The 13,044-nt window shown below is 47.8% G+C and overlaps 1 protein-coding gene across 7 annotated transcripts in view; it reads right to left on the bottom strand.

The window, feature by feature from the left end:
• Positions 1–13,044, bottom strand: part of RIPOR3 (RIPOR family member 3) — a 42,157-nt gene that overhangs the window by 20,058 nt on the left and 9,055 nt on the right. For 6 of the 7 annotated variants that reach the window (XM_053958237.1, XM_053958234.1, XM_053958235.1 and 3 more), the window contains 3 exons: positions 4,968–5,096; positions 1,471–1,533; positions 514–660 (listed from right to left, as the gene is read on the bottom strand). In XM_053958237.1, the coding sequence (XP_053814212.1) occupies positions 514–660; positions 1,471–1,533; positions 4,968–5,068 (311 nt within the window). In that variant the 5' untranslated portion in view covers positions 5,069–5,096. The remainder of the gene's footprint in view (positions 1–513; positions 661–1,470; positions 1,534–4,967; positions 5,097–13,044) is intronic. The other variant, XM_053958238.1, reaches the window with a different exon arrangement.

The raw sequence follows: 13,044 nt of genomic DNA, 5'->3' as shown, positions 1-13,044 counted from the left end.
TATTAAAAGAGGGAGAAAAAAAATAAAGAAAAAAAACCAAAAGACCCATCCTGACACCCTCTTAGAACAGCTGACTCTGTAACTAGTGCAGTAATTAGCACAAGGAGAAGAGAAGTGCTTGATGAGCCGCCTTTGCAGGGCACAGCCCCACTTTCAGACTCGGTTTTAAGTCAGCTTTTTGAGCTGAAGCAAACTCCGGGCAGTTCCCTGTCCAGGAGCTCTGTGCCCGTCACTCCCCAGGCCTGGCTGAGCCGTGCCCACCCTCAGCTGCTCCCCAGGACATGGGCAGTGCTCACTGTCACTTTTTAGAGTGCAGCAAACCAGGAGCCCACAAAACAGCAGAGCCCTGTGCTCGCAGCAGACTGGGAGTGAATGAAATTCTCTTTCCAGGGTCCCAGGTGTGGGGATCACCACACGAGTTCAGGGGTGCCAGCTGGAGCCAGAGCACAGTGCCACACACACTTCAGCAGCGTGACTGGGTAGGGCAAATGACAATATTGAAAAAGTCCTTACTTAAGTCCTTTCTTCAAAGCTTCAAAAATTTTCTTCACCTGCAGTGGCTTTGGATCCCAGATGAGTGCCCCCTTCTGCAGGGAATTATAGGCCTTGGGGGGCTTCAGTGACATCCTTGATCTCACTGAGCTTCTGCTGAGGGACTTGCTGTAGGAAGAGAAAGGAGATTCAGGGAAGGTGCAAAGCCCAGAGGTGCCTGAGGCACACACCCTCAGGGCACAGCTCCACCAATCCCATACACACTCACCCCAAAATCGCCGAGTTCTTGGGGCTCCTGGGAGCACCCTGGCAGCAAGAGAGACCCCACAGAGCTGGCTCTGTGTGCCCACAGCCTGGGGCACCCCCAGAGAGCCCTGCTGAGGGCCAGGACAGCCCCCCCTGCCCCTCCTGCCAGCCAGGCACACAACTTTGACTGCTCCAGGTGCAAGGGGCACAGCTCCCCTAAAGAGCCTTCAGAAGCTGCTGGTTCCTGGCCTGCACTCCCATTTAAACCATGCTCAGGGCACTACTCAGTTTCCAAAAGCCAGGCCCAGACTGCACACAAGGCATAATTATCAAGGGTTTTTTTTTTTTTTTTCAGCCTCTAACACCTCAGCTAATTACTTTTAAAAGCAACTGCAAAATCAAAATTAAATATTGTTTCTACAGGAAGTCCCCCACACAGACTTTTTTGTGCCACCCTAAGGAGTTAGAACACCCTGAACCATCAGTTAGAAACAGCTTTAAAGCAGAAAATGAGCTCTCTGCAAATAATTCCTGTCTGGCTTACCTCTCTCTAAATCCTCCCCCAAGTCTTGGCTATTTTTACATAGGTTTGTTAATAACCCCTGTAAGTAAAGCCTCTAAAATAACATTACCTGGAGAAGTTTCCCATCTCCCAAAGCAAGCCAAACCAGCCAGCTGCTCTCTGAAAAGCTTTCTACCTTCTCCACAGTTTCCATCCTAAATTCTACTCACCTGGAGAAATTATCAACTCCATCAGGCTCAGCAGTTACCCAGTGGCTGCTTTCAGTTCCAGGCCTGAGGGGATGAGTGTGTGGGTGATGAAAGGCCAGGCCCAGCACACCTGAGAGCTGTCCCTAGTCCTGTTAGAGAATCCCTTGAGTGCCTTAATTATCCTTGTCCTAAACTGCCACTTTACTCCAGTTTTTAACACCTGTTCTGCAAAAAAAATCTGATAAACCAAGGGTTGCCAAACATTGCTGGACACTTAATTTCTTCACAGCACAGATTATCTTGGTTTTTTATACTGCTTTAATGGAAAGTGTTAATTAACCAAACCATTTGGAGCTCAGGTTACCTACAAGGAACATAACTGTTAAATTAGAACCTCACATTAATATCACTTTACTATGATAATATATCTTCAGGAATTCCATGCAAAGTGAGAGAGTTTCAACAGGAATAACACTGGAAGGGGCCGTCTGACCAATAAGAGCAGTTGAAAAAGTCTCCTAGAATGCTCATTGCTTAAAATTCTTTCATGCTAAGAAGAAATAGCATCTAATTCCAAGATCTAGAGTACTCTAATTAGCAAGATATAAAATAGAAGAGACAAGATAATTCTGTTTTGAAATTAAAAGCTCAAATTAAAATTAATTTTGAAATTAAAAACCCAAATACTCCCGGGTTTTGTTTCATTGTGGAATTGACCTTCAGATTTTTGGAGTGCAGATCCTAAATTCTGGAAGTGGCTTCCCTTGTGCAGCATCTCAGTCCTGCACACAGGGAGGCTGGGATTTCCCACTCCCCCTTCTCTCCCACTAGCTGCAGCCCACCTGAGCCCTGGTGCTGTTAATCCCATTTCCATACATTTCACACAAAAGGGAAGGAGCTGACATGGCCTGGAGAGCCAGTAGCTAAAAGCTGGATGTTCTCATGCTGCTTTCCCTTGTGAACCTGGTAATTTCAGGATCAGATTTCCCACTTTACAGATAACAGTAATAACATTTACTTCCTGTGGAGACCGTGGTGGGGAAATACAAAATCGTGTCTGACTGAGAGACCCAAGGGGAAGCTGCTAAAGAAAAGCAAAAGTATATTTAGCATCTGCAGAAGAATGTCCATGTGGGCCTGATTTGTGTGTCATCCTTGGACAGACCTTGCACAGGGCCCCTGCGAGCTCCTGCTGCGTTTTGCAACAGTGCCTGAGGGAGAGATAAGTCAGGAAAGGGTGATTTAAAAATTTCTGGTCCGTGCCAGGGCAGGCTCTCATGCTCACTGGGCTGTGACTGAGTGTCTAGGACAGAAATCTTCCTTATTGCAGTGATTCCTGAACAAAACTGTCTGTCTAAACACTCAAATATTGAAAAACAACATCAGAGAGGGGCTTAGAGAGAGGCACTCGGTCAGGAAAGCTTTGCAGCTAGGATAGCCCTAAGGGACATGTGAATTATCCTGGCTGGAGCTCTGGGACCCTGCTGGGCTGTGCCCCTTGGAGGAACAGCTGCTCAGCCCTGCTCCTGGTAGAAGCTTTCCTGCAGGGACCCCTGCTCGGACTGCAGCTCAAGCCTGGGCTACAGTCTGACAGAGCTTTCCTATACAGTCTGACAGAGCTTTTCTGTTCAATCTGACAGAGCTTTCCTGTACAGTCTGACAGAGCTTTTCTGTACAGTCTGACAGAGCTTTTCTGTTCAATCTGACAGAGCTTTCCTGTACAGTCTGACAGAGCTTTTCTGTACAGTCTGACAGAGCTTTCCTGTACAGTCTGACAGAGCTTTTCTGTACAGTCTGACAGAGCTTTCCTATACAGTCTGACAGAGCTTTTCTGTACAGTCTGACAGAGCTTTCCTGTACAGTCTGACAGAGCTTTCCTGTACAGTCTGACACAGCCTTACTGTACAGTCTGACAGAGCTTTTCTGTTCAATCTGACAGAGCTTTTCTGTACAGTCTGACAGAGCTTTCCTATACAGTCTGACAGAGCTTTTCTGTACAGTCTGACAGAGCTTTCCTATACAGTCTGACAGAGCTTTCCTGTACAGTCTGACAGAGCTTTTCTGTTCAATCTGTCAAGAGTTTTTCTGTTCAATCTGACAGAGCTTTTCTGTTCAATCTGACAGAGCTTTTCTGTACAATCTGACAGAACTTTCCTATACAGTCTGACAGAGTTTTTCTGTACAGTCTGACAGAGTTTTTCTGTACAGTCTGACAGAGCTTTTCTGTTCAATCTGACAGAGTTTTTCTGTTCAATCTGACAGAGCTTTCTGTACAATCTGACAGAACTTTCCTATACAGTCTGACAGAGCTTTTCTGTACAATCTGACAGAACTTTCCTATACAGTCTGACAGAGTTTTTCTGTTCAATCTGACAGAGTTTTTCTGTACAATCTGACAGAGCTTTTCTGTACAATCTGACAGAACTTTCCTATACAGTCTGACAGAGCTTTTCTGTTCAATCTGACAGAACTTTCCTACACAGTCTGACAGAGTTTTTTTCCAGATCTTGGTGTGATTTTAGACAACTGATCTTTGCTGGGGTAACATTAATTTTCACTTTCACCAACAGATTAATTTATTCAAATTAAACACTCCTCAGATGCATCACAATCATACAGGGATTTCATTTTTTGCTCACACTTTACCATGCTGTGTTTAACCAAAAGTTTAATTCAATCATCTGGTTCTCTGAAAGGATATTTCATTACCTGAGTCAGGTATTTTACTGATACACAGCAGGATTTTTTTTTGAGTACAGCACTCCTGAGGCACACACCCAGTACTTCTATCTGGTGCTGCTAAATGATCCCCTTTGTTATTGCTCTAGCATGCACTGGCAGTCAGAGATTGTATTAATTTTCCATTTATAGGTCATATCTTCTAAAAGCACTCAAGATCTATGGGGATTTATGGGGATTGCTAAATTCCCAAAAAGCACGGGATTTTTAGTGGAAAAGCTGCAGTTACTACTCTGAGCAGTGCTGCCCAACGAGTCATGGAAAGCAAAGTGGGACCAGCAGTGCAGGATGGTTCAGCAGCTCCCGGGGCCAGCTGGGACTCAGTGCTGGGCTGCAGCCTTGCTGGGCTCTGGGCTGCTGTGGGAGCAGGGAATTGGCAGTGTTTGAGCCCTCCCTTCCCTCTGTGGCACTGCCAGGACCCTGCCCTTCCTCCCTGTGGTGCTGCTCTGCCCCAGCAGCTCCAGGAGGATTTGGCCGGGGCTCAGTTCCACATCTGGATTCACCAGGAGCGCGCCCAGGAGGGTTTTGGTTCCCGTGGCTGTCGGAAGGCTCAGTGAGAGCTCACCTGGCTGGCAGCAGGAAGGGCTGCAGCCCTTCACTTCCCAGCAGAAATGGGATTTCCAGGCTGGCCCATCCCTGCAGGCAGTGCCCAGCACTGGGCAGTGCCCAGCACTGGGCAGTGCCCAGCGCTGGGAGCTCAGCCATGGGCACGCAGCAGCTCCAGGGGCACAGGAGGAAGGGCAGGGGGAGCACTGCACTGCCAGCCTGCTGTCACTTACCCCAGTTTCCTGCTCTGCACGGTGCTGAACCCAGTGAAGGAGCAGCTCCTGCTGATCCCACCCCCGTCCCCAGGGGACACAAACGTGAGCTTCACCGACATGGCTCCCACTCAGTGAGGCCGCTGGCTCCTGCAACAAAACACAAAACCAGATGAGGCCAAACCTTCTTGGTGTTCTCGTGCTGCTGCAAGTGGTGAGCTGCAGGGAAGTGGGAAGTCAAAACAACACACAGCAGAATACATTGGAAAAAAGGACTCGTCTGCAATTCACGTTTCCTGTGTTGCCATCCACGGTGCAATTAATAAAGGATTGAATAGTCTAAAATGAAATCTCTCATGCCCTCTTCAATTTCTGATTGATTTTACAAACTCACTGTGCAAAAGCCAGAATAGGCTCAATTCAGAGGCTCTCTACATTTCTGACTTTTTAAAAACCCTGTAATTGTCCCAGTGCTTCAGGAGTTGGGGCCAACCTGTGCATTTCCAAACCAGGGTGGATGCCAGAACAATACTTAAGCTCCAGACTCAGCTGGGTCCCAAAAGCAGCTCCTTGCATGTGTGCAGAGCCACACTGCAGCCAGTGGTGGGATTGGCTGTGTGGTGCTTAAGCCCAAGGCAGAAGTCTGGTTTCAACAGTGAATTTCAGGTTCATGCTCCTCCTCTGGCAGGGTTTCTCTTGGATTGCTCTCTTGTTTTCCATCAGTCAAACTCTTTTGCTTTTTGGAGAATTGTGTTCCCTGCCATATGTCTACAGAATCCAAGTCCCAGTATAAGTAACAGACATATCCTTCAAAGCAGCTGTAGAAAATCACCCAGACAGTTCATATACAGAAAAATTCCCTTCCTTTCCCCCTCAAGCTGCTGTAATGTAAACACCACAAGTGAGTAAATCTGGGTATAACAAAAAGCTGGAGGATGTGTTTGGAGGGAGAAGTACAAACTCCAAGAAGGAGCTCTGAATGCTCCACGCAGAGGTTTGTCCCACATTACAGGATGTAATGAACACTGAAGAACACTCCTAATCCCTCAGAGTGGGTGCTGGAGAGGAGCTCTGCACTCAGCCCTTGTGCCTGCCATGACCCTTTTAGCATGGCTACCACTAGCCAGACTACAAGCCCAGAAGAGTCAGTGCCAGGCTCTGTGCTGGCTCTGCCACTAACGTGGAGAGCAACCTCCTCCCTGCCTGCAAGGGGCTGACTGGTTCAGTGCATCCCAAGGGACTGGAGAGGGGTTTGCTAAGTCTGGGCTACTCTACAAGTACAGGGAATTACTGCCAGTGACCATCACCCAGAGCAGGAACAAAAGCTCTCCTGGATTTCCAGGAGCAGAGATCCTGCCTGGTCAGGAGAAGCCTCTCAGTCCTTCCCTGGGCTGGGTTTAAACTCCCATCTCCTTGCCTGTTCTGTGGGCTGTGCCCAGCTCAGGAGTACACCTGGGGAGAGCAGGCAGAACCCTGCAGAACCAGATGTGACAGTGATAGCAGAGCCAAGAGACACCTGCTCTGCAAGCCAAGAGGAGCTGGGCATGGCCAGGCACCTCCCTGCTGAGAGGAGCAGAGTCCTTGGGACCCCACAGCCTCAGGAGGATCCACAGAAATCTGTCACACAAAATTCAGGTGCCTCTCCCCCACCCCTTAACCAAACCATACAGCCTTGCACTGCCTTGCTTTGAAAAGATCCCCCTCAACACCCTTCACCAGAGCTCGGACTGGCATCATATCACAGCTGAAGCTTCAAAATGTTTTCCATCCTTCCCTCTAGGTTTCAGATGCTTGTAAGTCTGTGAACTGTCACCCCATCAAAAGGATCATTAGCCTGAAGAAAGCATGCAACTTACTGAAAAATGTAATTGCACAACAAGCTGTTAAAGGAAGAAATAAAAGGAATAGCCTTGTGGTTATTGACCACATCCCTCATCAAGGCTAAGCCAGATTCCCAGGATCTATTTTTCAGCTCTTTAACCTGGGAAACTCAGTTCATGGGTAAAAGGGAGGAGGAAAGTGCAAGAGCTGCTGCTCTAAAGCCTGCCTAAGTTGACACTGAAGGCCTTTGGAGCACACAGATATGGAACAAACACAACCAGGCAGACCCTTGGCAGGGGACAGAAAGGGGGAAATTATGAGAAGACTCCTGAAGTAAAATCTGTGGCACGGAGCTCTAGATGTGAAGGACTATGTGGGAAATGTACAGACCCCCAAAACTCCTAAATTGCCCAAATTGCCCAGACCTGACCACGTGTGTTTGTAAATCCAGTGTAATTCTGGATTTCCAGGAGATGCACTGTTGTAATTCAGCAGAAGCCAGAGATGCCTTGGCCCTCACATGGGCATGGCCAAAATCATGTCAGCCCCTCTGGGGTCATTTGCTTTCTGTCACTGCCCAAAGCTGAGTCCCTAAGGCCACTGACCCTGCCCTGCCCTGCCCTAATGCACTGCTCCTCTCAACAGCAACCCACAAGCACATCTTCCAACTGCCTGAGAATGAAGAGGATTTAAATAAAGCACCATTCAAGGGGTTATTGCTTCAAAATAATGCCAACGATCTCAGTGCCTTGATACACACTTGCACGTGGATTTTTTGTGGTGACCTAGGAATCCTATGGCTCATTTCACACTCCTGAGCAGAAGACTGTAAGTTGGATGTCAATAAAACATTTTATTTGTAAGAAAGACTTATAAATGCAGTTGTTTAAACAGAGGGTTTGCTAGCTGGAGTGTCAGTATAAAAGTGCTGAGTTACACAAGTGTCCCTGAGAAAAAGCATCTGGACACATCTCAAATTCTACCCTCCCTTTGGGGTAGGAATAAATCAGATAAGGACCCCGACAAAGCTCAGTTCAAATCTGCCTCCCAACCTGAAACCTCTGCTGGGAGGCCAGAGTGTCCAAATCTCACAAAACCAGGGATTATGCCCTGGGGAGCAGAGGAACTTCCTCCCCTTTGCTCTTCCCCAAAAGCAGGAAGGTGAGCGCAGCAGCGAGCCAGGGGCTGCATATGCAGAGCACAAAAACAGCAGCACAAAATAAAGGAGCCCATTGCCAGGGGCAGCTGGAACACCAAACGACTGGGAAAGCCTGGGCAAGGCCTTGCAGAGCTTGTGAGCCCTGGGCACAGCTCCCAGCTGCCAGGGGCTCACTGACTGGGATGCTTTAACACGTGGGATTTGTACAACTGAGACGCCGGGTCTCAGAAATGGATCTTCAAGTCAAAACAGAATTGTTTTCAGCTTAAATGAGTGGCTTTGTCTGGGCCTGTATCAGTGCTCCGTTTGCCATGACAGGTTTTGGTGTGACCAAGTGTCCAGGCAGGCTGGGGCTCCCCTGGGCAGCCAGGACACACAAACTGCACCTCCTGCTCCCTCTGCCTGAGGCTGAGGGTGCTCCTCGAGCCAAGTGACCTTCACCCTCTACAAACAAAATCATGGTGTCTGTTTGTGTTTATGGCTAAGCTTTTCCAGTCCTACTCACATCTTTAATTGTTTCTGGGCACAATGGTTTCAACAATTTTATGAGGAAAATATGACTCACCCACTTGCAAAATGTTTCTGCTCAGCTTTCAGTGAGTGGCCATGATTTTGTGTTGGCCTCTCTGAGAGGTCCACTCGGTGAATCCTTGCTAGGGGCAAGAGTTCATGCCTCCCTAAAGTTTGTGAAGTTCCAGCTGGGAATGGGCACTGGGTAGGAGACACTTTCTCCTGGCTGTGTTTCTGCAGCAGCTCCTGCTTGCCTGGGCTGTTGGAGGGCCTCACCAGCAGGCACCCCTGCTCTGAAATCAAATCATTGTCACTATAGAAAATGACACAATTACTGACAGACACCGGCTGTGAGTGACTCCAGTGGCTGAGGCTCACCTGTGATTGTGGAGACGTTTTGTGATCGTGGCAATTTGCCTTCCACTGCCTGGTCAAGCCTCCTCCTCATGCTTTTAGACCCTTGTGGTTTTTGTACATTTCATTTGTAAATATTGCACTCGCTTTACTTGGAAAGACAAGAGAGCCATTTTACCTTCTAGTTGTGGGAACCCAGCAGAGTTCATTTCATTTTGTACTATCACAACATAAAACTTAATTCAGCGTCTGGGGAGCCCAACAGTTTATTGGGGGCACTGGAGCCTTCCTGCTAAACTCTGGGGCTTAGATTTGTGCTGTCAGGAGACTCCCCTGTGCACAGCAGAGCACGTCAGCTTGTTGCAGACTTGCCACCTGGAATTGATGTCTCTTATAGCATGTTTTTATAAAATTCACTTCATGACAGCCAGACAAAGGTGACATTGGGCTGTGCCTGCTCTGCACCATCTCTGCTGAAACCCAGCTTTGGCTGCACAGAACCAAAATCAGCAGTGATCCACTACATGAACGTTTAGGGCCTTCAGAGACCTTCCCTGGACTTCAGGAATGAGCTGTGATTCCAACTAATCATCAGCTGTTTCAAAAAAAAGTCAGTCAAAGCTGTGGTTTTCATTCTGCTTCCCTGAATTTATTATAAATCCTAACAGAACAACAGTTCTGCTGCTAGAATTGCATCAGCACCAGGGTTTTAGCTGAAAGAAATACATACTGCAAGCACTTCATGGGTGAAAAGACAACCCTAGCATAAAATCTCTAGCGTAAGTTAAATTGAAGACTGATTTTGCAGACTGGACTATGTTTACAACACATTGATGTAATCACCATTATTTTTCTTCTTGCTTATTTCCAAAGACAGGGACAGTGGATTTAACTGCCCCCTCTGGGTGCTGCTGAGGGGTGGTATCACAGCAGACAATGGCATTGGTCTTTCACGACGCTGATAAAGAAACAAATCCGTTTTCCACCCTGGATTGCAATCCTGTCACAGCCTCAGGGCTGCTCTAGGCCTGACCCAGTGCAGGTTTTGTGGTTTCAGGCACTGCCTCGCACTGGGCAGCGCTGGGCTCGCGGAGCACCCAGAGCACAAATGAGTGAGGGGTGACTGAGAAGGTCCCTGGCACCCCCAGGGGGCTGTGCTGGAGGCTGGGTGCAGCAGCAGTGCAGTGACCCTCTGGGCACAGCCCGGGGCTGAATCCCCTGGGAAAACACACCCTGAGCTCAATCCCTGCTCTCCAGCATTCCTCAGGAAAACCACTGACCTCAGGAGCAATGTCTACTGTGCTACATAAACATTCCAAATTTATCATTCAGACCCCTTACATTTCAAGTGGTTTTGTTCAGCTGTTTGACAAACATTCTATTTATACAGTTATGGGCAGAACGAAGAAAATTTTATCTGTCAAAAGAAAAAAAAAAAATCATTTGAATTAGGGAGACACACAGCCCTTGGTCTCAGAATGCATCTCAAAATGGGTATTTTAACACAACATCCCACCCAAACAGGAATCTTTTCTTCAGACAAATCCAGCCTGTGGCAAGAACTCCCAGCACCAGGATTCCCAGCAGAATCTGAGGGGGTTTGGTGCAATTCCTGCAGCAGGGACTCTGGCCTGTGGCTGTCCCTGCTGTGCAGCTGTGGGAGCTGAGCTGCCCAGCACACACTGGGCAGAGCCCCTGCAGGCACGGGAAATGTGTGCTTCAGGTCGAGCTCCATCTGGCAAAACAGATTACTGAAAAGGGAGAGGAGGGACACAAACAGCTGCCACCCATTCACCAGACCTTGCTGCTGGGTTAAGATTGAGCAATGTGAGCAATTACATCACAGTTTTGCTCTAGATGGGAGCTTTTGCTGCCCTGTGTAGCTGCACATGTTCCACAGAACTTCTTGACCTAAGCCTGTTTAACTCAAATTATGAGATGGGCCCTTTACTCTGCACCAAGCTTACATCTGTCACGTCCTATTTTGAAAACATCAAATGATTCAGGAATATAGCCCCCACTCTCATAGGTACTTTAGGCTCTTAAGAGCAACTTCAATTGATTTTTAATAACAATTACATTCAGAGCTTGCATTGTTTAGAAAGAGGACTTCAGTGTGTAACTAGTTTTGGTACTTTTGCAAATTTTATCTATGCAGATTCAGCTCTTGAATATATATTTAAATACTGCACATCTGACATACTTTCCTCCTAGCCATACTTAAGTCACTGAAAGAAAATCAGATAAACAGCTTTGATCCAAGTTATTGCTTTCCTCATTAGGCCCTCCCATAGCTCCTTGCCAGCTTCTGGAAATGGCATTCTGGAGTCCAGGCTTCCTAGGCAGCAATAAATTTGAATATCACAGGCAGTGCTCTCAGACAGCTTGTCCCGTGCTGGAGGTCAGGTCTGATGGCCCCATTTCTGGGGGGTTCTTTGAACACAGGACTCAAATTTCAAGTCCAGGGCGAGCTGCTTTTCAAGCCTGCACCCCAAATGTTCCTGTGTTTGCAATCATTTTCCATCTCAGCACGCAGCTCCAAGTTCTGCTCTCAGTGACAGTGTGCACATCCAGAGGAAATTAATCAGCCATTTATTCCAGATTCCCAGCAGAATCCGGCAGCAGGAGTTGGCCTGACCTAGTTAATGACCTGGAAATTATTTTCCAAGACACGATGCCGTGGCCTCTCGGTGCCTCCCAGCAGCAGCAGCTGCCAGGGAGCGCTGGGGGAGCTCAGCATGGATCACCCCACGGGCTGTGCCCTTTTCCCTCTTGGAAATGTGGCTCTGGGAGTCACAGCTGGCTGTGAACCCCACCAAGGCAGAGCAGTTTACAAGTGGTGCACTTACAAGGCTTTTACAAGGCTCCTCCATTTGGGACAAAGGAAAACTTGCCTGGCACTGAATCCCACCAGCTCTGGCCGTGAGAGACTCCTCCTTATTAATGGTGAGCCCCAAGGATCATCCCTCTGTCATGCAGACCTCATTCTCCCTGCTTTCCCCAGCCTGTGCCTCAGTGTGTGCTACCAGCACTTCTCAGGTGTGTCCTGTCTCAGGTGTGGTCCAGCCTTCTCATGCAGGAGCCATCTCCAGGTTGATGAAGACATGAGGAAGTCCTTCGTCTCAGCCTTAGGGTTGTGGAAAGCCCCAAGGCTAAGTTTCAATGGCAGCACCACGATGGACAGATAAATGCTTTGGTTATTACACTGAGAAGAGTATTTAACCAAATCAGCTGACAAACTTCCCGCAGGAGTGAAATCTGATGTCCAACAGCATGGGGGATGTAATTTGTTATCTCCAAAACCTGAATTCTGTGAATCACAGCACCCTGCTGCTTCTGAAGTGGGACAAACCCTGTGTCATTTACCTGTCTGACCAGAAAAACTGTCCCTTTACCAGGAATTGAACCATCCCACTTCCTGTGGCAAACATGGTTTATTCCCATAAACATTACCAAGACAATCTTGTGCCACAGAAATAAAGAAGTTGATAAGTTAGGATCAGTATCCCAAAGAACACTGGAAAAAGAGGAAAAGTATATAAAATTTCATGGAAGAGAGATACAAGGGACAAAAGGTTTATGCTTTAAAGCCAAATATTTACTTGTGGAAAAACCCAAGAACTTTGAAGGTATGTGGGTATAGCTGTACTTTTCCCTTCACTTCTTACCAGTTCCTAATACACATGCTCTGACTTTCATGGCCCACATTTTTTTATTCTGTTATTCTCTGCTTTTATTTGGTTTGGGCTTGTTTTTAATGAGGTGAACTTTGCACAGCCCAGCTCTAGCTCCTATAAAATCTGTGTCTTAAATGGCCAGATTTAGTGATTTTTTTCCTGTGGAGAGAAAAAGCCCCCATCCCAACCACACAGCTGCACTGGGAGCCAGATGTCTCACCCCCTTTAAACTGAGCTAATGAGGACAGGAGCATGGTCAGGAAAACTCCTGTCTAGGTCGTGCCTCTGGAATTATGGAAAGAGTGCTGCAAAGCCTGAAGCTGCCACAGAAGGGAAAGGGAGGAGGATGGGAATTCCTCCAGGAGGAAAATGCTGCACTTGCTTGGAGGCACTTGCACCCCACAGCCCTGCTCACCCCAAAGTCACTTCTACCCCTTAACCCACCCAGGATCCCAGAGGGAGCAGGATCCCCCAGGTGATGGGAGCTGCTCTGACTCTGCTCAGCCATTTCCAGAAACCCAGGGCTGGCTCTGGCCACCTTTGCATTCAGCACCTCTGAAGGGACTCTAAACTGCTC

The sequence above is a fragment of the Vidua chalybeata genome, chromosome 17 (genome assembly GCF_026979565.1).
Source record: "Vidua chalybeata isolate OUT-0048 chromosome 17, bVidCha1 merged haplotype, whole genome shotgun sequence".
NCBI lineage: Eukaryota > Metazoa > Chordata > Aves > Passeriformes > Viduidae > Vidua > Vidua chalybeata.
Note: the sequence above shows the minus strand (reverse complement) of the source record. Positions and strands in the feature narration are given on the sequence as shown.